This window comes from Dipodomys merriami, unplaced genomic scaffold (assembly GCF_024711535.1).
Source record: "Dipodomys merriami isolate MVZ:Mamm:240054 unplaced genomic scaffold, mDipMer1.0.p SCAF_70, whole genome shotgun sequence".
Taxonomy (NCBI): domain Eukaryota; kingdom Metazoa; phylum Chordata; class Mammalia; order Rodentia; family Heteromyidae; genus Dipodomys; species Dipodomys merriami.
In genome coordinates, this window is record NW_027206291.1 from 5,759,777 (window position 1) to 5,783,575 (window position 23,799).

General features: G+C 47.9%; 1 protein-coding gene across 1 annotated transcript in view; it reads right to left on the bottom strand.

Annotated features, from left to right (window-relative positions):
- The window catches only part of Ap3d1 (adaptor related protein complex 3 subunit delta 1), a 52,784-nt gene that overhangs the window by 17,072 nt on the left and 11,913 nt on the right, over nt 1-23,799 (bottom strand). The window contains exons 2-14 of the mRNA XM_070007931.1: nt 22,555-22,650; nt 20,833-20,913; nt 16,114-16,194; nt 13,368-13,475; nt 11,549-11,678; nt 6,939-7,078; nt 6,721-6,794; nt 5,064-5,113; nt 4,063-4,112; nt 3,132-3,180; nt 1,910-2,055; nt 1,498-1,646; nt 1,184-1,414 (exon numbers count right to left, since the gene is read on the bottom strand). Of these exons, the coding sequence (XP_069864032.1) occupies nt 1,184-1,414; nt 1,498-1,646; nt 1,910-2,055; nt 3,132-3,180; nt 4,063-4,112; nt 5,064-5,113; nt 6,721-6,794; nt 6,939-7,078; nt 11,549-11,678; nt 13,368-13,475; nt 16,114-16,194; nt 20,833-20,913; nt 22,555-22,650 (1,385 nt within the window). The remainder of the gene's footprint in view (nt 1-1,183; nt 1,415-1,497; nt 1,647-1,909; nt 2,056-3,131; nt 3,181-4,062; nt 4,113-5,063; nt 5,114-6,720; nt 6,795-6,938; nt 7,079-11,548; nt 11,679-13,367; nt 13,476-16,113; nt 16,195-20,832; nt 20,914-22,554; nt 22,651-23,799) is intronic.

Here is a 23,799-nt window from a genome sequence, read left to right on the forward strand (position 1 = left end):
GCAGACACTGAACTGATGTGGGGAACGGGGTAGGAAAGTCAGGGGTGGTGAAGACAGGACATGGAGCCTGGCCTATGCTGCTTTCCAGAAATTAGGTATCTAGATTTGTGTGTGGTAACTCCTAAGTTTAAGATGTAACAATAAATTCACTGTTTTTGTGTTTGTGTGTTGGTACTGGCGCTTAGACTCAGGGCCTCTCACTTTTGCTTAGCTTTTTCAAGAATGGCATTCTATCACTTAAGCCACAGCTCCACTTCTGGTTGTTTACTGGCTAGCTGGAGATAATAGTCTCAGAGACTTTCCTGCCTGGGCTGGCTTCAAATTGGGATCTTCAGATCACAGCCTCCTAAGTGGCTAGGATTAAAAGTGTGAGCCAGCGGTTTACACTTTTCTTTTTTTCTTTTTATTGCTGATCCTGGGGCTTAAACTCGGGGCCTGGGCACTGCCCCTTAGCTCCTTTTGCTCAAGGCTAGCATCCTACCACTTGAGCCACTTCTGGACTTTATTTGGTACTGAGGAATCAAACCCAGGGCTTCATGCATGCTAGGCCACCACTCTACCACTAAGCCACATTCCTAGCCCCATACTTCAACAAGGTCAATGATCCAAGTTTACACCTTGGTCAATACCTGTCACCTGACCTCTAGGGCCAGTTTGTATTCTCAGAGAAGGTTATGTTTCCCATGATGGCAGGGGTACTACTTTCAGGACCATGTGGTCCATGTACCTGTCCTACCTGGAACCTGGTATGAGACCTTGGGCTCCTAGCAGGACCTGGTAGGAGACAGGATGGTATCAGCGCCTCACCAGCACAGCCTGCTGTCATGAGAAGCCTCATTTCAACAAGCCATCCCGGAGCTGGGTAAATGGAGAAGTTTCTCTGTTACCCACAAGAAGGTGAGGTTAGACCTAAGGAGGGGCTGCAACTTGCTCATCTGGGGAGAGCTCCCAGGCAAAGCCAACTATGAGGGTCCTACAATCTCTAAGTGACTCTATTCTTAAGTCAGAGGAAACAGTAGACAGCAAAGTCAGATCTGTGGAGGGAGGCAAGTGGTCATTAGAACAATACCTGTCCAGGAAGCTAGTATGCTTCGGACTATGAGGGACCCTGGACATGTCCCTGTGTCCTCCTCTCTCACCCTTGGCATACCAGGTTGCCATCACTGGGTCCCATGCCACTTACTCTGAAAACTCCCCACAGATCCAGGCAGCTGCATAGAGCACCTCGCAGATTCCATTGCGTTGTGTGCTGCTGGTCACCAGATGGGCGCTGTCAAGCAGTGAGGACATCTGGGACACAGCGAACCTGCGAATGGCCTTCACGCGGATGGCCACATCCAGCATCTGGGCAGCAATGAGGTGGCCATGGCGAGTGCCCTCCAGCCGTGTCAGCTCTACCAGGATGCTGATGTACCTGCAGGCAAGGAGACTGTGAGAGGCACCAAGGTATACCACAACACCAGGCCCCCCCTAAGCAAAGGCCAATGGGGAACAGACCACTCAAAGTTGGTGATATACTGGTAGTTGGACTGGCTACATATATCAATGATCTTGGTGAGCAGCTCATCACGGTAGGTGGTACCCTCAGCCTTGTCCACGTGGGTCATTAGCTTCTTCACAATCTCCATCAAGTTCTTCTTAGATACCTGAGGAGGCAGTCATTGTTGAGCAGCATTTTCACAAATCCATACACAAAAGGTCATGTCCCCACAAGGGCAGAGGCCACAGGTAGAACCTCACCCACATGCAGGTGCACCTGCCCTCACCTCTGCCCTCTAATCAAAATCCACAGGCCCTAGATGGGCTTATTCCCATGTGTGTGTACCCTCTGCTGACCCCAGAAACTAATGGCATTGAGACCACACATTTGAGGTACAAAGAACAGAGCTGTGGCAAGTAAGACACACACCATGCCATAGAGCAAGTCGAGGGCCCGAAGGCGGATGGATTCATCCTTGTCATCTAGGCACTGTAGGATCAGGTCCTTGTGTGACTGCACAGACTTTGGGTGTGTCTTCAGGATCTTGGACATGGCCAGCAGCCCCAGATACTTCACTGTAGGGAGATCAAGCAGCCATCAGCATGGAACAGAGGAGTGTTGCTGGCATGAAGTACAGAGTGGGTGGGTGGGGGTCTACCACTTTTAACTGTTCTGTGGGCCTGAGAACCTGAGCATAGATGGGAGGGTCTCCTGGCTTGCACATGGCAAGTAATTGTGGGCCCAATACAGAGTCTCATGTCCGTAGGGCTTACCAGTCCCCACCTTGTCAGCCCACATTTTGATTCTGCAGAGAAGACAGCAGCCAAGCCTGAAGGCATCTAGGCAAGAACAGTTATCTACACCAAGAGCTACAAATGAGTTTAAGGCTCAGGAACCTGAAGCTGGTTCTCTGATGGGGTTTTACTGAGAAAGGCTATGCTGCCCATCCACAGATTGTGGATCAGCCACATGGGATTTTGAGAAACCATGCAGGCATAAGCAGTTGTGGTCCACAAAGCAGGAGACACACTCTTCATGAGCCTTTTGGGCTCTAAGCAGAATGACTGAGCCCTGCTGGGTCCAGGCACTCACCAAACCCCTCCCTTCAAATCGGTCATCTGAAACTTCACGGGTGCCAGATGGATGGTACCAGTCTAGATCCTTCACTAGAACAATCCACAGAAAAGGCAAAGGCACAGCTCTATAAGCAAACCAGTCGTGCAGCTGTGTGCCTTCCTGAAAACCAAGGATGCGTGTGCTAGTCACATGTTTAACTGGAACCAGACCTTTGGCAGTGGCCTTGGTGTGGCTCTGACCATCTGCTACCATCTTTTTATATGTCTTTGTTACACTTGATGCAGACCTTCCATGTTTCCTTAGAATGGGGCTGCTAAAGTAACTTCCCCATGAATAAAAGTCTACAGCTCAGCCCAGGAAGTCATGAGAAAACCTGGCTGAGACACAAGAAGGATTGCCCACTGTGTATGGATGTGCGAGGAGGAGATTTACTTCTGAAGTTAGTGTTAGACTTTTTGTGCTGTCTGTGCAGAAGGACCTCTAGCATCTATAACACTCTATCCTATCCTTTTTGTTCTGATGCTCCAGAGCTGAAAGTACCCATAGGCTTGTGACAGAGGGGGGAATGACTTACAGTTCTGATCGGAGTCTTCTATCAATATCCTCAGCTTCTGAACACAAAGCTGAGAAGAGGAAAACCACCTGGTTACACTTTCCAAAAGTAAGAGTGAACTCAGCTGATGCTGTCCCTGGCCCATCACCCCCCTCTGTCCCCAACTACACAACCCTATGCAGAGAGAGGCACTACAGCAACATGGGTGCCATGGGTCTGGAAACAAGGAGGACTGGTGACTGGGGCCACAGGAGAGCAGTGGGTCAACAAATGCCAGTGAGAAGACTGGACAGTAAGTCCAACAAACCTCCACTATAGGCCATGTGCAGGACCCATGAGGGGCAAGTGGAGGTGCACTGGTACAGTGGCGCCCTCTGGAGAGGGCTACCACACAGGGACTTTTTTTACAAGTGCTGTACAATTAAAATAAACTTGGCTCTGACCATCGCAATGGTCCCAAGGCTAGCTCCTGAGCTACACTCCACAGTGGAGGAAGCATTGCACAAGGGCCAGCAACAGGTGCAACTCATGGACAGAGATGCTGTCCTTACACAGAGAAGAGACAGACATGAGGCTGCTGTGGGGATGGAGCTGTAAGGAGCTCGGCTTGCTGAGCTGACTGGGAAGAGCCCTGGTCACCAGGGGCAGTGCAGTCAACATTAGCACCAGATCAAGACCCACATGGTATGTTCACTCCCTCAGTGCTTCATTTCCCCACAGGTGCAGAGAATCTGAATTGGGGCCAGGGCACATGCCCTGCACAGGACAGCAGTGTGGTGGGAATGGAGTGGATAGTGGAACTGGACAGTGTTAAGGTGAGCTTGGAGGAGGGAAGAGGTTCAAGCAGAATGCTCAGCCCATGGAGAAGCACAGATGGCTTGGCCTGGCAGTCCTGTAGGACCTCCAGCCCACTGCAGACTCCATGCAGGTCCTGGTCGGTCTTGGGACACACCTGGATGCTGGCGCTGTGGTTGGGCATGCCGGAGGACAGCGAGATGAGCACTGGAACGGACGGTCCCAGATCAGCCACCTGAGCCACACACCTGACTCCCACATGCATGTGGCATCACCCCTGCCCAGGGAACTGACTCAAGAGGCAATGCCACCAGGCTGGAAACTGTTCAGCCTAATTGTTTTCCTGTGTTCAGAAGGCGGCTGCCCTGGCCCTCAAGATGTCTGGAGACCTGGCCTAGGGGCTCTACCTTCCCTGGGAGAAGAGGCTCCAGGGCCTAAGCTGCTGTTACAAATGATACAGAGGGGCCACATTTCCCTCAAAACATTAGTCTCTGTGAGCTCCTGAGGAACAGCTCATTGCTGGGGATGTAATGTGTCCTGTATGACTCCCAGGGAGAGGATTCTAGATGCCTCGTCTCCCCAGCTTCCATTTGCTGTAAAGAGCAGCTTTGAGAATGGCCCTGAGATGAGTCCTGCCTGAACTTCCAGATCTGCTTGACCACCTTCCAATGCTGCCAGATTAGGTCCCAGGGGGTGAGAAAGTTCAATCATTTAGGCCAAGGGCTGAGTCAAGCCACAAGTGTGTCAGAGCCCAACACTTAATTACATAGTGGCAACATACAAATTCTCAGCTGTGCTTTAACTGAGAGAAAACCAGTCTGTGGGAGGGGCCTGAAGAAATTGGTAGCAGTAGGGTACTAACCACCAGGAAAGGAGAGTGCTGGGCTGCTGGACTCTGGCTCCAGGTAGATGGGAAACCTCTTACATTTGCAAAGAAACACAGGATGGTATTAGGCTGTGGCTATATCATGAGGGGCAATGGGAAGTTTGAAGAGGGGTGGGCCATCTGACTCCAGGGGAGGCCACAAAGGCCTGGACAGCTCCATCCCTTCCCCAGCTCCTCACTTCCCCAGCTCCATAACCCTTATCATCCAGCCTGGTGGCCTCTCACTAACACAGCCACCCGCCTGGCAGGAGCTGTGGTCAGTCTGGGCTCACCTGCAATCACGGTGTTTACACATTCGTAGAGAAGGGACATTGCAGATGTGCTGGAAAAAGGAAGGAAAGCAGTATTTGAGGACCCAAGCCCAAGAGCTGCATCAGATGCTCTTAGAGGCTCATAGAGAAAGCATCACTATTGCCCCTCTTCCAAGCCTGGCCACATAGTGAGTCCAAGACTAACTTGTCTTCTGGGGGAGAGAGAGCATAATAGACCCTCCTTATCTGACATCAGCCTGCCCTCCTTTCTCACTCCATGGCACAGCCTGCCTTCCTATTTCCTTGGGTGGCAGGGGCCATGCCAGGACCCTGGCTCCTCCCACATCTTGTCCACAGGCTCTTGAACTTCCGCTTACATCCCCAGACACCTGTCCTAGGTCTTCTACCCTTTGCTCCATAGCATCAGCATAGCTACTTTGCAGCATTCTTTGTCCAAAGGACAAAAAAGGCCTGACACTGGTGGCTCACAGTTGTAATCCTAGCTACTCAGGAGGCTGAGATCTGAAGATTGCAGTTCAAAGCCAGCCCAAGCAAGAAAGTCCATGACACTAATCTCCAATAAACCACCAGAAAACCAGAAGTGGTGCTGTGGCTCAAGTGATAAGAGTGCTTGTCTTCAGCTGAAGGGCTGAGGGACAATGCCCAAGCCCAGAATTCAAGCCCCACGACAAAAAAAAAAAAAGGACAAAAAAGAATCTTCTTTCTAATAACCAAAGACAGATACTCTGAGAGGTTCCAGGACTCAATTCTCAGCCTTTTCAACTCCTTCAACATCTCCAGCAGCCTAGAACCCCATGTGATTGACACTTCTAGAAAGAACAGGAGGACATTGCCAGCATAGCAGCCATAACTTTGACAACTAGAATAGACCCAGGAAGAGGCATGGGTGAGCCTGCCCCACTGTGACATCCTCGTGGGGTGAGATTCCTACCCCAAGTCACTGAACCCCAAAAGAAGGCTGAAGGACAAGAATGCCCACCAGGCTGGCTCATATCTGTAATCCTAGCTACTCAGGAAGTTGAGATCTGAGAATCACAGTTTGAAGCCAGCCTGGGCAGGCAAGTCTGTGGGACTCATCTCCAATTAACCACCAGAAAGCTGGAAGTGGCACTGAGACTTAAAATGGTAGAGCACCAGCCTTAAGTAAAAAAGCTCAGGGACAGCACCCAGGCCCTGATTTCAAGGCCCGCCCCCCCCAACGAATGTCAACAAGTAGTAGATGCCCACGAGTGGTAAATGCCTACCAGTGGTAGTTCAGTGCCACAGTCTTGGGACCCCAGGGCTACCTGGTAGTGTTCTCTGAGGGCTGCAGCCTCTCCACAAATTTGGCAATTTGTTTAAAGCCAAACCTGCTCACACCTGGACACAGCTTCCCCCAACTCTTGTCAAATGCCCAATCAATATGAGTGTTGCCAGCAGTCTCCTTTTCACTGCTGCTTTTAGAAGGGGAATTCCAAGGAATAAAAGCTCTGCCCCCAGGATGCTGCTCAGTACCTGTGTCAAAATTAAACAGGGCTTGCCTTCTCTTTTAGTGGGAATCTGGCTCAGTGACTCTGTGACATTCCCAAGGATAGGGAGGGGATGGGAAATGGAGATAGGGTTTCATCTCCAAGGCATCACTGCCCAGAGATGGCTGAGCAATTGAAAAACAACCTACCTGTGAATCAGGTTGGTGAGAGGCTCAATCAGCTTCTTCCCCAGCCTGGGCTCCAGAGGGGTCAGGGCACCGAACTGCAGGGATAGTAGGGTAAGGACCGGGCCAAATCCCAGTACCACCAAAAAGTGGGGGAAGAGCATAGTCACTGCCTGCAGCAGGTACCACATAGGTAGGATCATGTCTCCCAGGGAAGGGTAGCAGCACAGGGTAGTACTTGCCAATTTGATGATTTTGATGAGGACCCAGTTGTTAGTGGATGATGTCATCAGCTTGAAGAAGAGTGGAGCTAGGGACAAGTAGTTCTTGGGGTTGCGTCTGGCCAACTCACAAATGACATTGACAGCTGCTGACTGGACCCCTGAAGATCAAGAGTGGGACATCCACATCAATGGAACAAACGTCCACACAAACAAGGGGCAAGGTATCAATACTAGGTATCCTAGTTGACAAAAAAACAGAAAATGATGAAAATGGTGCTGTGGCTCAAGTGATAGAGCACTAGCCTTGAGCAAAAAGCTTAGGGACAGTGCCCAGGCCCTGAGTTCAAGCCCCAGGACTGGCAACACCAACACCAACAACAAAAAAACTAACACAACTGTGTACAAGTAAGCATACACATACTTCTAGCTCTGTCTGCCAAGTGGCCCAGAACTGATGACACTGAAACCCCTCAGGTCTAGTCTCAAATATTATTTACCAACAAAGGAACCAGGGCTACTGTGAGAAATAGATTCTTCCTAATGTCATACAATAAAGTGAGCACCAGTATCTCATACCTTAATTTCAGCCAATCAGGAAAGTAGCTGAGAGACTGAGACCTGGAGGATCGTGGTTTAAAGCCAATTTGGACAGAAAAGCCATTGAGACTCTGTCTACAATTAACCAGCAAAATGCCAGTCTGGAGGTATGGCTCAAGTGTAAAAAACCAGCTGACACAAGCTGTCAGCAAGAAAGATGACCAAGCTGGGTGCCAGTGGCTCAGGCCTGTAATCCTAGCTACTCAGAAGGCTGAGATTTGAGGATCTCAGTTCAAAGCCAGCCTGGGCAGCAAAGTCAGTGAGACTCATCTCCAATTAAGCACCAGAAAACTAGAAATGGTGCTGTGTCTCAAGTGGTAGAGTGCTAACGTTGAGCTGAAGAGCTGAAGGACAGTGCCAAGGCCCAGAGTTCAAGTCCATGACCAAGGGGGAAAAAAGAGAGAGAGAAGAAAAAAAAGAATGCTGACCAATAGGCACAAGGTCCTGAGTTCAAGTCTTAGTTTTGGCACACAAAAAATTTTAATTTAAAATTGAAAGGAGGTATTTTTTAGGAACCCACACAAAGGGGCAGCCCTCAGCCAATGTTTAACAAGTTGGGCACAAATACTATACAGATCATGGCCCACAGAATGGAGATATATTTAGAGTCCATGGTGATTCAAATAAGAGAAGAAATGAGGAAAGGAAAAGGGTTCCTAGCTATTATTGGAGATAGAGCAGAGAACAGAAGAGTACCACTTTCATATCCAGTTAGTGCTAATCACCAGAGTCATCAAATTTGTTAAATTTTTTTTTTTTGGGTCCAGTCGTGGGGCTTGAACTCTGGGCCTGGGTGCTGTCCCTCAGCTCTGCAGCTCAAGGCAAGCGCTCTACCACTTGAGCCACAGCGCCACTTCCGGCTTTTTTCTTTTTGCTTACGTGGTGCTGAGGAATTGAACCCAGGGCCTAATGCATGCAAGGCAAGCACTCTTCACCACTGAGCCACCTTCCCAGCCCCACATTTGCTAAATTTAACAGGAAAAAGCAAACTTACAGTTTCAAAGTATCACCCACAAGATACAGTTATCCCCCAGATCCACAGAGGATTAGTTCCAAGATCATTCCCCACCAGATACCAAAATGCACAGGTGTTCAACTCCCTTATACACAATGATGTGGTACTGAACAGAAACTGTGTACATCACCCTCCCTCCCTACTTATTTAGAGACAAGAGTTATTTCATGTAGCCCAAGCTCTCTTGAACTCTCAATTCTCCTGCTTTAGCCTCCTGGGTACTGGATTACTCTAGTAATTGCACCACTGTGTGGAGCTCTCAAAGATTTTAAATTACCACTAGATGATTTATATGCGCTACGACACAACACATATGGTAGGTTGGCAAATAGTTGTTATACTACACTATTCAGAGCATAAAGGAAAAAAAATCTGCATCTGTTTAGGGTAAACGTAATTCCTATTGTGTTTGTGGTACTAGGGTTTAAACACAGGGCCTTCCAATTGCTAGGCAGGCACTACTACTTGAGCCACACCCTTAGCCCTTGTTGCCTGTTATTTTTCTTCCTGGGCTAGCCTAGACTATATACACATGGTCCCATTTACATTTCCCATGTTGCAGTAATAATAAATGCATCTCATCATGCATCTGTTGAAGACTCATGAACTTTTGTCTAGGCTTGTCTAAAAACCACAATCCTGCTGGATGCTGGTGGCTCACTGCCTGTAATTCTAGCTATATCAGTAGCTCGAGATATGAGAGTCAAGGTTTGAAGCCAGCCTAAGTAGACAAATCTGAAAGACTGATCTCTATATGAGAGTCAAGGTTTGAAGCCAGCCTAAGTAGACAAATCTGAAAGACTGATCTCTAATCAACCAGCAAAAAGACTCATCTCCAATAAACCACCAGAAAACTGGAAGTGGTGCTGTAGCTCAAGTGGTAGAGCACTTCCCTTGAGCTGAAGAGCTCAAGGACAGTGCCCAGGCCCAGAGTTCGAGCCCCACAATGACAAAAAACAAAACAAAAAATTAGAAGTACAGTGGTGGCTTAAATGGAAGTGTCAGCCCTGAGCAAAAAGGCTAAGGTGCAGTACCCAGGCTTTGAGTTCAAGCCTCAGTACTGGCATAAAAACAAAACAAAACAAAAAAAAACCCCTTATTTCAACCAATAAAAAGCTGGGTACACCCAGGTGCTGGTGGCTCATGCCTGTAATCCCAGCTACTTAGGAGACTGAGATCTGAGAATCACGGTTCAAAGCCAGCCTGTGCAGGAAAGTCTCTGAAACTCTTATCTCCAATAAACCACTTGAAAACTGGAAGTGGCACTGTGGCTCAAGCGGTAGAGTGCTTGCCTTGAGCTGAAGAGGGCAAGGATAGCACCCAAGCCCAGAGTTCAAGCCCCACAACCGACAAAAAAGAAAAAAAAAAAGCTGGGTATACTGATTGGGTCTATCACTCCTGTTATTCAGATACTACCTAAAAATAAGTAGAACAAAAAAGGCTGGAGTGTGTGGCGTGGTATAGCACTTGCTTAACAAGCACAAGGCTAAGCCCAAGTCCAAGTCTCCATATCGTCAAAAAATAAAGGAGGGGGCTGGGAAGGTAGCTAAGCAGTAGAGTGTTCGCCTTGCATGCATGAGGCCCTGGGTTTGATCAGCACCACATAAGCAGAAAAAAAAAGCCAGAAGTAGCGCTGTGGCTCAAGTGGTAGAGCGCTAGCCTTGAGGTGAAGAACTGAGGGACAGCACCCAGGCCCAGAGTTCAGGCCCATGACCAGACCCAAAAACAAAACAAACCAAACAACTCAAAAAAGAGAGATCTGAATATCACAGTTCAAAGCCAGAGTGGGCAGAAAAGTCTGTGAGGCTCTTTTTTCAGGAGCTAGCCTTAGCAGAAGCATATGCTGGGAACGTTCCACTGAGGGCTCTCGCCTCACCTACTCCTCCGGAGGCAAGGAAAGGAGCATGGCTTCTCAGGCTGCCAGCCATCAATCTGACAGGAGAGGGAGGGGAAAGGGGAATGGGTATCAGGATGAGTCTCCTGCTCTAACTGGCCAACATTCCAGAGAGTCCATATCATATGATACTTGGGGTTAGCATCTTCTTTCCTGACCAGGGACCTCAGGAATTTGCCTTCTGCAGGCCTATGTCAAGCTGTATTCAATGCTGTCACATACAGGCTTTGGACACAGGCACTGTATAAACAGAAGGTATTTTCTAGAGTGACTAATTTCTGGCTACCTTACTGTCATTTCTAGAGATAGTCTTAGGTATCTCAGGCCAGCAACTGTTTCAGCCAGTTCAGTTCTTGACTTGCCCTAGTTCCTCCAGTATACTACTCAGACTTCTGCCCATTGCCTCCTGGCAACTTTCTCTCTCTATGAGACAGCCAGCTACAGCCTACTTGGCTCCTATTGGCCACCCTCATGTGGACTACACAGAGGCCATGATGCCCATGCAGCTTACTGCTTTGCTCTTGGGCCAAAGGAAGATGTGTGCCCTCCCTTCCATGCCCTTCCTTGACCTTTCTGTGGGACTCCAGAGGCACAGCACATCTAGGACGTTTGAATGACAATCAATCCTTCTGCCTGTATCACTCAATCACTGGGAGGGTGCTGTCTACACTACAATCCTAGATTACAACTTTGGTGAAAGAAAATGTTAAAATAGCACCTCAGTTGCCACATTACAAATACCTACCAGCTATGCAAAGCTCCCACATACGATTCAAGCTCTATACTGCCCCTGAACTGCATAGCCACCATGCTGGTGGCAGAGGTGGGGCAGGAAAGGGATGGAACAGAAGCATTCAGAGCTCTGCTGCCTTTGCCATGGGTTGGCTGTACTGGACCATATGCTGTTATCCAGGCTAAGGAGGACCCTGGGCTGCCAGTAGGCCATGTAAAGCCTCATGTCAATCTGCCATGTCTCCTGATTACCAGTACAGAGTGCCAGAAGAATGCTCCAATAGAGACTTCCAGTGACTTCCATATTCAATGCCCTAACCCGTCCCTGACCACAGGACTCCCTGACAACCTTTTGACACTGGTCAAGTCCCTAAGTCTTTATCCACTAACCAGGATCAGGATCCTCTAGCTTCTCCTTCAGCCGGGGGAAGGCAGGGCGCAGTGACTCAGGGTACTTGAGGAAGACTTTGTACATGATGAGCACAGCCTTCTTCCTAATGTATGGCTTCGTGTGTGACATCTGCAGAAAGAGTGAGGACATTAGTACAGGCACTTATGACTCTCCATCTGGTGCACCTGGTCTGCCATGTGGCCCTGCCCATATCGCCTCAGCTCACCTCCTCACATCACCCTTAGTCCCACTTCCCTTGGCCCTAATTCATCTCCTCCACCTAGAACCTCAAGCTCTTGACCAGTCAGCCTCCCATGCTGCCTGCCAGCCCCAAGACCACAGACTAGCACTGACCCTGCCTCCCTGTGTCCTAGCCATCTTCTAGTGGCCAAGAATAGCCTCCCTCCTGCCTTCCTGTCTCAGTAATGCTGTGGAATATAGTTAAAGTATTTACATACATGAAAATACAGCAATGATCTGGAATAATGGAAAATAAAACAATGAGCTGATCACTAATTCTTATAATAATAGTGATTCAAAGAGACTGAAATCTGGAGGATCAAGGTTCAAAGCCAGCACCAGTGGCTCAGGCCTGTAATCCTACCTACTTATGTAGCTGAGATCTGAGGATTGCTCTTCAAAGCCAGCCCGGGCAGGAAAGTCTGTGAGACTCTTATCTCCAATTAACCACCAGAAAACTAGAAGTGGCACAGTGGCTCAAGAGGTAGAGCGCTCACCTTAAGCTGAAGAGCTCAGGGACAGCTCCCAGGCCCAGAGTTCAAGACCCATGACCAACAAAAATAAATAAATAAATAAATAAATAAATGTAAATAAAAGAGGGGCTGGCAATGTGTCTTAGTAGTAGAGTACTTGCCTAGCAAGCACTCTACCACTCAGTACCACATAAACATAAAAAGCTGGAAGTGGCCCTGTGGCTCAAGTGGTAGAGCATTAGCCTTGAGCACAGAGGGGCTCACAGATAGGGCCCAGTAATGAGTTCAAGCCCTAGGACACGCAAAATAAATAAATAAAGAAGGTGGGGTTCAACAGATCATACCTACAATCCTAGCTACTCAGGAAGCTGAGATCTGAGGACCACAGTTTGAAGTCAGCCTGGACAGAAAAGTTCCTGTGAGATTCACCAACAAAAGCCAGTGTGGAGATGTGGCTCAAGTGGTAGAGCACCAACCCAGAAAGTGTGAGGCCCTTAATTTACATCCTGATAGAGAGGGGGAAGGAGAGCAGGAGGTAGAGGTGAGGGAGAGGAAGGGAAGTTAGGGAAGAAGTGAGAAAGGGAGAAAACAGAACAGAGACTAGAGAGCTGGGAATGTGGCTTAGTGGTAGAGTACTTGCCTACCATGCATGAAGCCCTGGGTTTGATTCCTCAGTACCAATAAACAGAAAAAGCCAGAAATGGTGCTGTGGCTCAAGTGGTAGAGTGCTAGCCTTGAGCAAAAGAAGCTCAGAGACAGTGCCCAGGCCCTGAGTTCAAGCCCCAGGACTGGCAAAAAAAAGAAGAAGAAAAAGAAAATAGAAGATAACAATGAAACCTGTGGAAAGTATTTTGGCAATGGAGGGAGGACTGGATACTGGTGGCACGCCTGTAATCCTAGCTAGTCAAGATGCTGAGATCTGAGGGTCACAGTTCAAAGCCAGCCCAGGTAGAAAAGTCCCACACCAACAGCCAGCCCAGGCAGAAAAGTCCCACACTGGCAGTCTCACTTGCTATACTTACTTGATGTAACATTTTAACCCTGGTTTCAGGCATAGATCTGTGGGGCAAAGATAAAGCAGTGGGGGGCCCACTGGCAAACTCACCAGCGTCATGATGTCATTTGCCAGGTCTCTAGCAAGATCTGGGGTAACAAAACAGGACAGACCAGTCAGTGCAACTCCAGTGTCATACTGGCTGGGGCTGCTCAAGTCCTGTAAGAGGAAAGGAGAAAGGTTAGAGAGGTGCCCTCAGGCTATCTATTACACACGGTGTTCTGGGTCCTTGTTACCAAGGCAAAATGATTCATAGCCATTTCTATAAGAGCTAGGAACAAGTAAGGTCTGAGGTGGAGAACCAGAAAACTCTACAGTCAACTAGTCAGCCGGGAGCAGGTGGCTCATGCCTGTAATTCTAGCTGCTCAGGAGGCTGAGATCTGAGGATCATGGTTCAAAGCCAGCTTGGGCAGGAAACTCCGTGAGACTCTTTTTTTTTTTTTTTTTTTTTTGGTCAGCCGTGGGGCTTGAACTCTGGGCCTGGGCGCTGTCCCTCAGCTCTTCAGCTCAAGGCGAGCGCTCTACCACTTGAGCTACAGCGCCACTTCCGGTTTTCTGGTGGTTTATTGGAGATAGGAGTCTCACGGTCTCTACTGCCCGGGCTGGCTTTGAACCGCGATCCTCAGATCTCAGCCTCCTGAGTAGCTAGGATTACAGGCGTGAGCCACCAGCGCCCAGCTTCCGTGAGACTCTTATCTCCAATATATCACCACAAAACCAGAAGTGGCACTGTGGCTCAAGCAATAGAATGCTCATCTTGAGCTGAAGAGCACAGGGACAGTGCCCAGGCCCAGAGTTCAAGCCCCATGACTGACAAAAAAAAAAAAAAAAAAAAGCCAACTAGTCTCTGGGTTCCTTACTGACAGAGATGCTGGCTCAAGAGTTTTAGGCAAGGACTGCCTACCCCCTACATAGCCGTGTGCGTCCACACAGATGAGGGACGCAAGGAGCCCTATAAGATGGGATCCAGGGACTCTTACTTCCATTGGGGCCTTTTTCCCTTTGACAATCAGGAACAAATACTCTGCCTACTTTCCAAATACTGGGAAGCTTCACATAAGGCTAAGCTTATTTTTTTAGCCCAACAGGAGATAAACTGAGAGATGAGAAGCAGGCAGCCTCCACTGATCCTCTTCCTATCACCTTGAACCCCAGCCCTTACTAACCACCTGTGTATAGCAAAGGCCTTTTCTTGTTGTGTGGGCAACTACTTATTTGCTTGGTCCTTGGGCAAACTCTCTTTCTTCATCTTCTCTTTTTTTTTTGGTTGGTGGTGGGGCTTGAACTCAGGGCTTGAGTGCTGTCCCTAAGTTCTTTTTGCTCAGGGCTGGTGCTCTACTACTTTAAGCTGTATCTCCACTTCTGATTTTCTGGTGGTTAATTAGAGATAAGTCTTACGGACTTTGTTCCCCGGGGTGGCTTTCAACTGCACTCCTCAAATCTCAGCTTCCTGAGTAGCAAGGATTACAGGCATGAGCCACCAGTGCCCAGTTAGACAGCCTTTCTGAAGTGATCAACTTGTGCCCAGCTTTATTTAAATCTGCACAGGGCTACATGGAGTGATGCACACCAGAAGCTGGAGAGCACAGGCTGGAAGATGGTGAGTTCCAAGGCAAGCTCCAGGCCAGCCTATGTTACATGCCAAGATCCCCATCTCAAAATAAAAATAAGTAAATGGACACAGAGACTACTGTGGGTTGTGGGCCTGTGATGACAGGAATTTGTCTAAGGCAGGGTGGCAAGAGGCAAAGGTGGAAATGGCACAGGGGAAGTGGTAAATCTCCAAATCTTCCTTGGTGAAGTTGACACTTTGTATACTCTGCCATGAAGGAAGCTGGAAGGGTCTGGAGCACCTCAGTCACAACTGAGTTTAAGCAGACTTCCTGGTCAGGGAGGTGGTCTGAGTCTACAGAGGGGTGGGCAGGGATACACTTGGCTGAGCCTCGTTAGAGCCCCACACCTACAACTGAGCACCTGATTCTGAGGCATCAAATCTGGCATGTGGCTCTGGCAGGATGCAGTCCTGCAGTCTTACCCTAAACCACCAGCTGAGAGCCAGCTTCACCAGCACCATGAACCCTGCCAGACCACTGTGGCTCAGAATGGCACCACACACCCCTTCTCTACAGTATGCCCCCAAATCCCCCAGCCTAGGCCCTTTTCCCCATGATTTGTGAGCACAGGGCTATGACCTTTAGGAAATAAAAAGAGGTCAGCTGCCCACTGCAAAAGTGGGCTTCTGATGCTCTGACACTTCGTGATGACTGATTCCATCATGAGGGGGGAAAGAAAACATGCTCAACATAGCAGGCCAAAGGGGAAACATTTATTCTATCGTCTCAAAAACCATTTCAAAAGGTTAAGAAAAAACAACATGCACCTAAAATCAGGGGCAGAAAGCAGTTGTAGCAGGGAAGAGAATGCAACTCTAGCAGGGCAAATACTGCCACAAGAGGAGAATGGGAAAAAGAAAAGGATCATAAAGCCAGCCCCAGTGAGGACACCTGGAGCAGTCACAGCCAGTCTACAAGCACCAGGTAGAGGAAATAAGAAAAGCAAGCTGAGGAGGATGCTGTGTTAACAAGACGTCAGCCTCACAAACCCACAGAGCACAAAAGACTGGCCCTACTAAGAACCATGTCATCATGACTGCTGAGAAGAAAACAGCTCCAGGGAACCCCTATCAGTTTGCTAAGCAAACCACAGGCTCTCAGGTTTTCTCCATGTTACAGGAGTGACAAGAAGATCATCCCTGGGGGTCAGACACTCCAGGGCGCAGGTTTTTGGGGTACCTACCTTTCGGATCTGATTTGTGGTCAGCATGATGACATCGGTGCCTTCATGAAAGCACTGGGAGGCTGCAAGGTAGCCGATTCGCTGTGGAGCCAACAGATGCTGCGTCAGAAGAGGCCAGGCCCAAGCCAGGCACTGGTGGCTCACAATCCTAGCTACTCAGGAGGTTGAGATCTGAGGATTGGTGTTCGAAGCCAGCCCGGGCAGAAAAGTCCCATGAGACTCTTTTTTGAGGAGCCAGTCCTGGGGCTAGAACTCAGGGCCTGGGAACTGTCCCTGAGCTTTTTCTGTTCAAGGCTAACACTCTACCACTTGAGACATAGCACTACTTCTGGCCATTTGTTTATGTGGTACTGAGGAACTGAACCCAAGGCTTCATGCATGCTAGGCAAGCACTCTACCACTAAGCCACATTCCCAGCCCCATAAGTCTCTTACCTCCAATTAACCACTCAAAAAAGCTTAAGTGGAGCTGTGAGTCAAAAGTGGTAGAGCTGGCTGGGAAGGTGGCTCAGTGGTAGAGTGCTTGCCTTGCATGCATGAGGCCCTGGGTTTGATTCCTCAGCACCACATAATCAGAAAAAGCCAGAAGTGGCACTGTGGCTCAATTTGTAGAGCACTAGCCTTGAGCTGAAGAGCTAAGGACAGCGCACCCAGGCCCAGAGTTCAGACCCCAGGACCAACAAAAAAGGAAAAAAAAAAAAGAAAAAAGAAATGCATACCAAGCTCTAAGATACTTGTGTATAGGCAGCTGCCCTACTTGACAGCGATAGTATTTCATTTCTGCATCATGACTGGTATGAAGAAAGAGACTAGATTCCATCAGTGCTTGCAATATGAATGCTTACAAATATTACACTGATCTCCAATAATATGTACAACTGATATATGTTAACTAAAAAAAAGAAAGCTGAGAATATGGCTTAGTGGTAGAGTGCTTGCATAGCATGCATGAAGCCCTGGGTTCGAATCTTCAGTACCACATAAACAAAAAAAGGTGGAAGTGGCACTGTGGCTCAAGTGGTAGAATGCTAGCCTTTAGCAAAAAAGAAGCTCAGGGACAGTGCCCAGGCCCTGAGTTCAAGCCCCAGGAGTGGGGGGTAGGGAAGAAAGAAAGAAAGAAAGAAAGAAAGAAAGAAAGAAAGAAAGAAAGAAAGAAAGAAAGAAAGAAAGAAAGAAAGAAAGGAGAGAGAGGGAGGGAGGGAGGGAGGGAGGGAAGAGAGAGAGAAAGAGAGAGGGGGAAGGGAGGGAGGGAAGGAGGGAGGGAAGAGGGAGGGGGAGGGGGAGGGAGAGGGAGAGGGAGACAGAGACAGAAAGAAAGAAAGAAACAAACAAACAAGGAAAGAAACAAAGAAAGGAAGCAAGCAAGCCAGGTGCCAGTGGCTATAATTCTAGCTACTCAGGAGGCTGAGATCTGAGGATTGTGGTTCAAAGTCAGTCCTGGCAAGAAAGTCCATGAGACTCTTATCTCCAATTAACCTCCAGTAAGCCAAAAGTGGAGTTGAGGCTCAAAGTGGTAGAGTGCTAGTCTTGAGCAGAAGAGCTCAGGGATAGGTCAGGAGATGGTGGCTCATGTCTGGAACCCTAACTACTTAGGAGACTGAGACCTGAAGATTATGATTCAAAGCCAGCCCAGGCAGAAAAGTCCCCATAAGACTCTTATCTCCAATTAGTTACTCAAAAAATGGAAGTGGTGCTGTGGCTCAAAATGGTAGAGCGCCAGCCTTGAGCAAAGAGCTCAGGGACAGTGTGTGCCCAAGTCTTGAGTTCAAGCCCCACAACTGACCAAAAACAGACTTCAGGTACAGTGCTCAGGCCCCGAGTTCAAGCCCCTTGACTGACCGAAAAAAGAAAAAAGACAAGTGTTCAGTGGATACCACTGGTGGATATCACCTAAGGTAGAATGAGACATGACGTGACCATGATAATGACATGCAGATAGAGCCTTTAAGACAGAAAATATTGGTCAGCGTTGGCCACCTGGACTAAGAAAATATATGAAAGACCATCCATGTATACAAGGTCATTTTTGAGAAATTTACTGGCATAAAACAAGCTTACAGGGGCTGGGAAGATGGCTCAGTGGTAGAGTGCTTGCCTTGCATGCATGAGGCCCTGGGTTCGATTCCTCAGCACCACATAAGCAAAAAGAAAAAAAGCCGCAAGTGGCGCTGTGGCTCAAGTGGTAGAGCACTAGCCTTGAGCTGAAGAGCTGAGGGACAGTGCCCAGGCCCAGAGTTCAGGCCCCACGACCGGACCCAAAAAAAAAAAAGAAAAAAGAAAAAGAAAAAAGCCGGAAGTGGCGCTGTGGCTCAAGTGGTAGAGCGCTAGCCTTGTGCTGAAGAGCTGAGGGACAGCGCCCAGGCCCAGAGTTCAGGCCCCACGACCGGACCCAAACAAACAAACAAACAAACAAAAAAACAAGCTTAGGTGCCAGTGGCTCATGCCTGTCATCCTAGCTACTCAGGAGGCTTAAGATATGAGGATTGTGGTTTGAAGCAGGCCTGGGCAGAAAAGTCCTCATGAGACTCTTGATTTCCAATTAACCACTCAAAAACCAGAAGTGGTATTGTGGCTCAAGTGGTAGAACGCTAGAGCCTTGAGCACAAAGAAGCTCAGGGATAATACCTAGGCCCTGATTTCAAGCCCCACCAAAAAAAAGACAAGCTTATATTACACTTGAAAAGAAAATAATAGCTGGGTGCTGGTGGATCACAACTATAAATCAAGCTATTCAGGAGGCTGAGATCTAAGGATCAAGGTTTGAAGCCAGCTCAGGCAGAAAAACGTACAAGACTCCATCTCCAATGAACCAACAAAAAGCTGGACTGTAGGCATGGCTCAAATGGTAGAGTGCCAGCTGTAAGCAAGAAAGGTTCAAGCCCTGGTATCAGCACAGAATAGAAAGGAAGATAAAAGAAAAGAAAGTCTAAGCCAGTCATGGTAGTACATACTTATAATTTGGGTTGCTAAAGGAGACTGGCACAAGAGAATCAAAAGTTCAAATTGGGTTGAAAATTGGCTTAATGGTAAAGAGCTTGCCTAGATGCATGAAGCCAGAAGTGGCAGCACTGTGGCTCAAGTGGTAGAGTGTTAGCCTTGAGCAAAAGAAGCTCAGGGACAGTGCACAGGGCCCTGAGTTCAAGCATAAGGACTGGCAAAAATAAATAAATAAGTAAATAAAGTTCAAAGCCAGCCTGGGCAATTTACTGAGACCCTCGTCTCAAAAAAAAAAAAAAAAAAAAAAAAAAAGACATACCTGTTATCCAGGTACTCAGAAGTCAGAGATTAAAAACAAAACAACAGGGGCTGGGAATGTGGCTCAGGGGTAGAGTGCTTGCCTTGCATACATGAGACCCTGGGTTCGATTCCTCAGCACCACATACACAGAAAAAGCTGGAAGTGGGTGCTATGGCTCAAGTGATAGAATGCTAGCCTTGAGCTGAAGAGCTCAGGACAGTACCCAGGCCCAGAGTTCAAGCTCCACGACCAGCAAAACAAAAACAAAAACAAAACAAAAACACAAAAAGCCCCCACAAACAACCAAAAACAGAAAACAAACTAAGTGTGCTGAACACATTGGTTAAGGATCATGGCTGGAAGCCAGCATGGGCAGGAAAGTCTGTGAGACTATTTCCACTTTACCACAAAAATGCTAGAAGGAGAGAAGTAGCTTAAGTGGTATAGTGAGCAAAAAGTGCATTGAACAAAAAGCTTGGAGATAGTGCCAAGGCTCCAAGTTCAAGCCCCAGGACCTGAACAAAAATAAAAAATCAAAAAAAGTTTGACCCAAGTGTTAGGAGGAGGCTCACAACTAAATCCTAGCTATTAGCTACTCAGGAAGCTGACATTTGAAGATTGAGGTTCAAAGCTAGCCCAAGCAGAAAAACAAGTCCATGAGAGCCTCATCTCTAATTAACCACCAAAAAAAGCTGTGGCTCAAGTGGTAGCGCACTAGCCTTGAACAAAAGCTCAGGAACAGTGCCCAGGCTCAGAGTTCAAGCCCCAGAAGTGGCACATGTATGTGCGTGCGCACAGGCACGCACGCACACGCATGCACACACAATTTATGAGACTTTAATCTCCAATTAACCACCAAAAAAGCAATAGAGGGGAGGATGGGAAGGGATGGGAAGGGGAAACAAAGGAGGCGGCTATAATGCTTGATAAGAAATGTACTCATTATCTTGCCCATGTAATTGTAACCCCTCTGTACAGTATTTTCACAATAAAAAAATAAAAAATAAATAAATAAATAAAGCAATAGAGCTATGGCTCAAGTGGTAGAAAACCAGCCTTGAACAACAAAGCTAAGGGATAGCACCCAGGCCCTGAGTTCAAGCCCCAGAATTACCACTACTTCAAAAATATAGTTTGATTTTTGATGCTCAGGACACTGAACCACCCCATCTGAGTGTGTTTAAAAGCAGGTAAATTCATCTTGGATATGGGCTCACCATCTAAGAAGTGGTGGCTAGAATGGGGCTCAGTATGCTGATGTTATGCCCCCTCAGAAAGGATGGTAATAATATATCACATACCCTAGCCATTAGCAGGAAGGGTGAAGGACACTATCTAGAAGGGTGAGCCCCCACTACCCCGCACAGTGGTGCCTCTGACCACAGAGAGACCTTCAGGGATGCTCAGTGTAGAGGGATCCCTCCTCTCCCCCCAGGGATCTCATACCCCAACACCCACAGTCCCTCATTGTCCCCAGCCTCACCTTGAATGTGAATTTGGAGGCGCTCATCACCTCGATGATGTTGAAGGCAGCCCAGCTGATGTCGTACCCTAACATTTGTAACTGTTAAAAAGGGAGGCACGGTGACTTTTACTCACAAGCCAAAGCGAGACAAAAGGTTTAAGCTGTAACATGGAACATTTGCTCCAAGCACAGGGAAGACAAACTCCATGCACAGTCTTAACACACAAATATCACCAGAGACACAACCTGGGACTTTTCATTTCTTTTCCTGAGAAATGACTCTGACAGGGCTGAGAATGTGGCTTAGTGGTAGAATGCTTGCCTAGCATGCTTGAAGCCCTGGGTTCGATTCTTCAGTACCACATAAACAGAAAAAGCCAGAAGTGATATTGGCTCAAGTGGTAGAGTGCTAGTCTTGAGCAAACAGAAGCTCAGGAACAGTGCCCAGGTCCTGAGTTTAAGTCCCAGGACTGGCAAAAAAAAAAAAAAAGAAAGAAAAAGAAAAAGAAAAAAAATGACTCTGAAGGTTAGGATGTAGCTCAGTGAGCATGTACAAGGCCCTAGGTTCACCTCCAGCCTTACACATTAAAGAAAAAGCTTTTAAAATCTACAAGGACGCCAGGCACCAGTGGCTCATGCCTGTAATCCTAGCTTCTCAAGAGGCTGAGATCTGAGGAATGCAGTTCAAAGCCAGCCTGGGTAGGAAAGGCTGTGAGACTCTTATCTTCCATAAACCACTAGAAAACCGGAAGTAGCACTGTGGCTCAAGTGGTAGAGTGCTTGCCTTGAGCTAAAGAGCGCAAAGGCAGCAACCAAGCCCAGAGTCCAAGCCCCACAACTGACAAAAAAAAAGTAAAAAATAAAAATAAAAATAAATCTCCACAGACAGATAAACAATGAACACTAGAAGACAATAAATATCTGTAACTGAAAATAATGGCATTTGTAGTTAAAAGTTCTCCCACCATGATCATTACTGTGTCCACACCTGCAATCCCAACACTTAGGGAGGCACAGGCAGGAGGATTCCAAGTTTAAGGCCACCCTGGGATCTGTAACAAAACTTCATCTCAAATAACCCCAAATAAACAAAATGCTCAGCTGGGCGCTGGTGGCTCACTCCTGTAATCCTAGCTATCAGGAGGCTGAGATCTGAGGATTGGGGTTCAAAGCCAACCAGAGCAGGAAAGTCCATGAGACTCTGATCGCCAATAAACTTCTAGAAAACTAGAAGTGGTGCTGTGGCTCAAGTGGTAGAGCACTAGCTTTGAGCTGAAGGACAGCTCCTAGGCCCAGAGTTCAAGCCCCACGATCGATCACTCTCCCCCCCCCAAAATGCTCCTATCAATGATGGGCCAATTGGCTCATTGTTATAGCTATAATAATGTAAGACCTTCATGGGGGACTCCTAGAACACTGCCCTTCACTACCCTACCTCTACGGGAAGTCAGGTATTTGTTGACCTACAACTAGAATGGGACCCCAGATCTGTGCCACCCACCAGGCTCCCTGGCACATCCTGAGAAGAGTGGAGGCTAAAGAAAGGGCTTCTCCTATGCCAGCCATGCCTGTGCCCCTGACCATACTAGACATGTGATAATCACATGTGGCTGAGTTAGCCCTGCAGGGTGAATAGCAGCAGTCAATATTGGACAGGTGATGGGTGCACGGATGGTGGAACAGTTCGGAAGCCTGGCAACATCAGGGGTACAAGCGAGAGGCAGTCGGAGGGATACTTACATATGTCAGCTTGCAGACTGCATTAGCCTTCACAGCAATGTTGTCTTGTTTCAGCTCTTGCTTGATCTCATCAATGCACTGAGAGATGTACTTTGCCTAAAAAGAGGGAAAAAAATAAGTCACAAATGTCTAACAGTCTAATCATTTCAAGCAGGGCATAGTGGTGATGTCTATAATCCCAGCACTTGGGAGGCTAAAGCAGGAGGATCTCAAGTTTGAAGCCAACCTGGAATACATAGTGAGACTCTGTCTCAAAAAAATAAAAAAGCTGGGGCTGGGAAGGTGGCTCTTACAGAGTGCTTGCCTTGCATGCATGAGGCCCTGGGTTTGATTCCTCAGTACCACATAAACAGAAAAAGCCGGAAGTGGTGCTGTGGCTCAAGTGGTAGAGTGCTAGCCTTGAGCAAAAGAAGCTCAGGGACAGCGCCCAGGCCTTGAGTTCAAGCCCCAGAATTAGGGGGGAGGGAAGCGGGCACCAATGGTTCATACCTATAATCCTAGCTACTCAGGAGATCTTAGTATCACAGTTTGAAGCCAATGTGGGCAAGAAAGTCTATGAAATTCTTTTCGTTGTTGTTCGTAGGGCTTGAGCTCTGTGCTTGGGTGCTGTCCTTGCACTCTTCAGCTCAAGGCGAGCACTCTACCACTGGAGCCACAGCGCCACTTCTGGTTTTCTGAGTGGTTTATTGGAGATAAGAGGCTCACAGCCTTACCTGCCCGGGCTGGCTTTGAAACCTAATCCTCAAATCTCACCCTCCAGAGTAGCTAGGATTACAGGCGTGAGCCACTACGCCCAGCTTGTCTGCGAATTTTTTTTTTTTTTTTGGTCAGTTGTGGGGCCTGAACCCAGGGCCTCATGCATGCAAGGCAAGCACTCTACCACTGAGCCACCTTCCCAGCCCCATTTGTCTGTGAAATTCTTATCTCTAATTAACGACAAAAGCTAAAAGTGGAACTGTGGCTCAAGTGGTAGAGCGCTAGCCTTGAGCAGAAGAGCTCATGGACACCACCCAGGCCCTGAGTTCAAGCCCCATGACTAAAAAAATAAATAATAACCATTTCAGAAAGTCAGACACCAAAGACCCTACAATGTACAGTTCCATTGATAGGAAACATCCCGAAATAGGAAGTCAATGTTGTAAGTGCCAAGGGCTAGAGAAAGGATGAGGTGACTGCTTATGACAATATGGTGCTTTAGAGGTGACTGAACATTCTGGACCTAGACAGTAATGACATCCCATCATA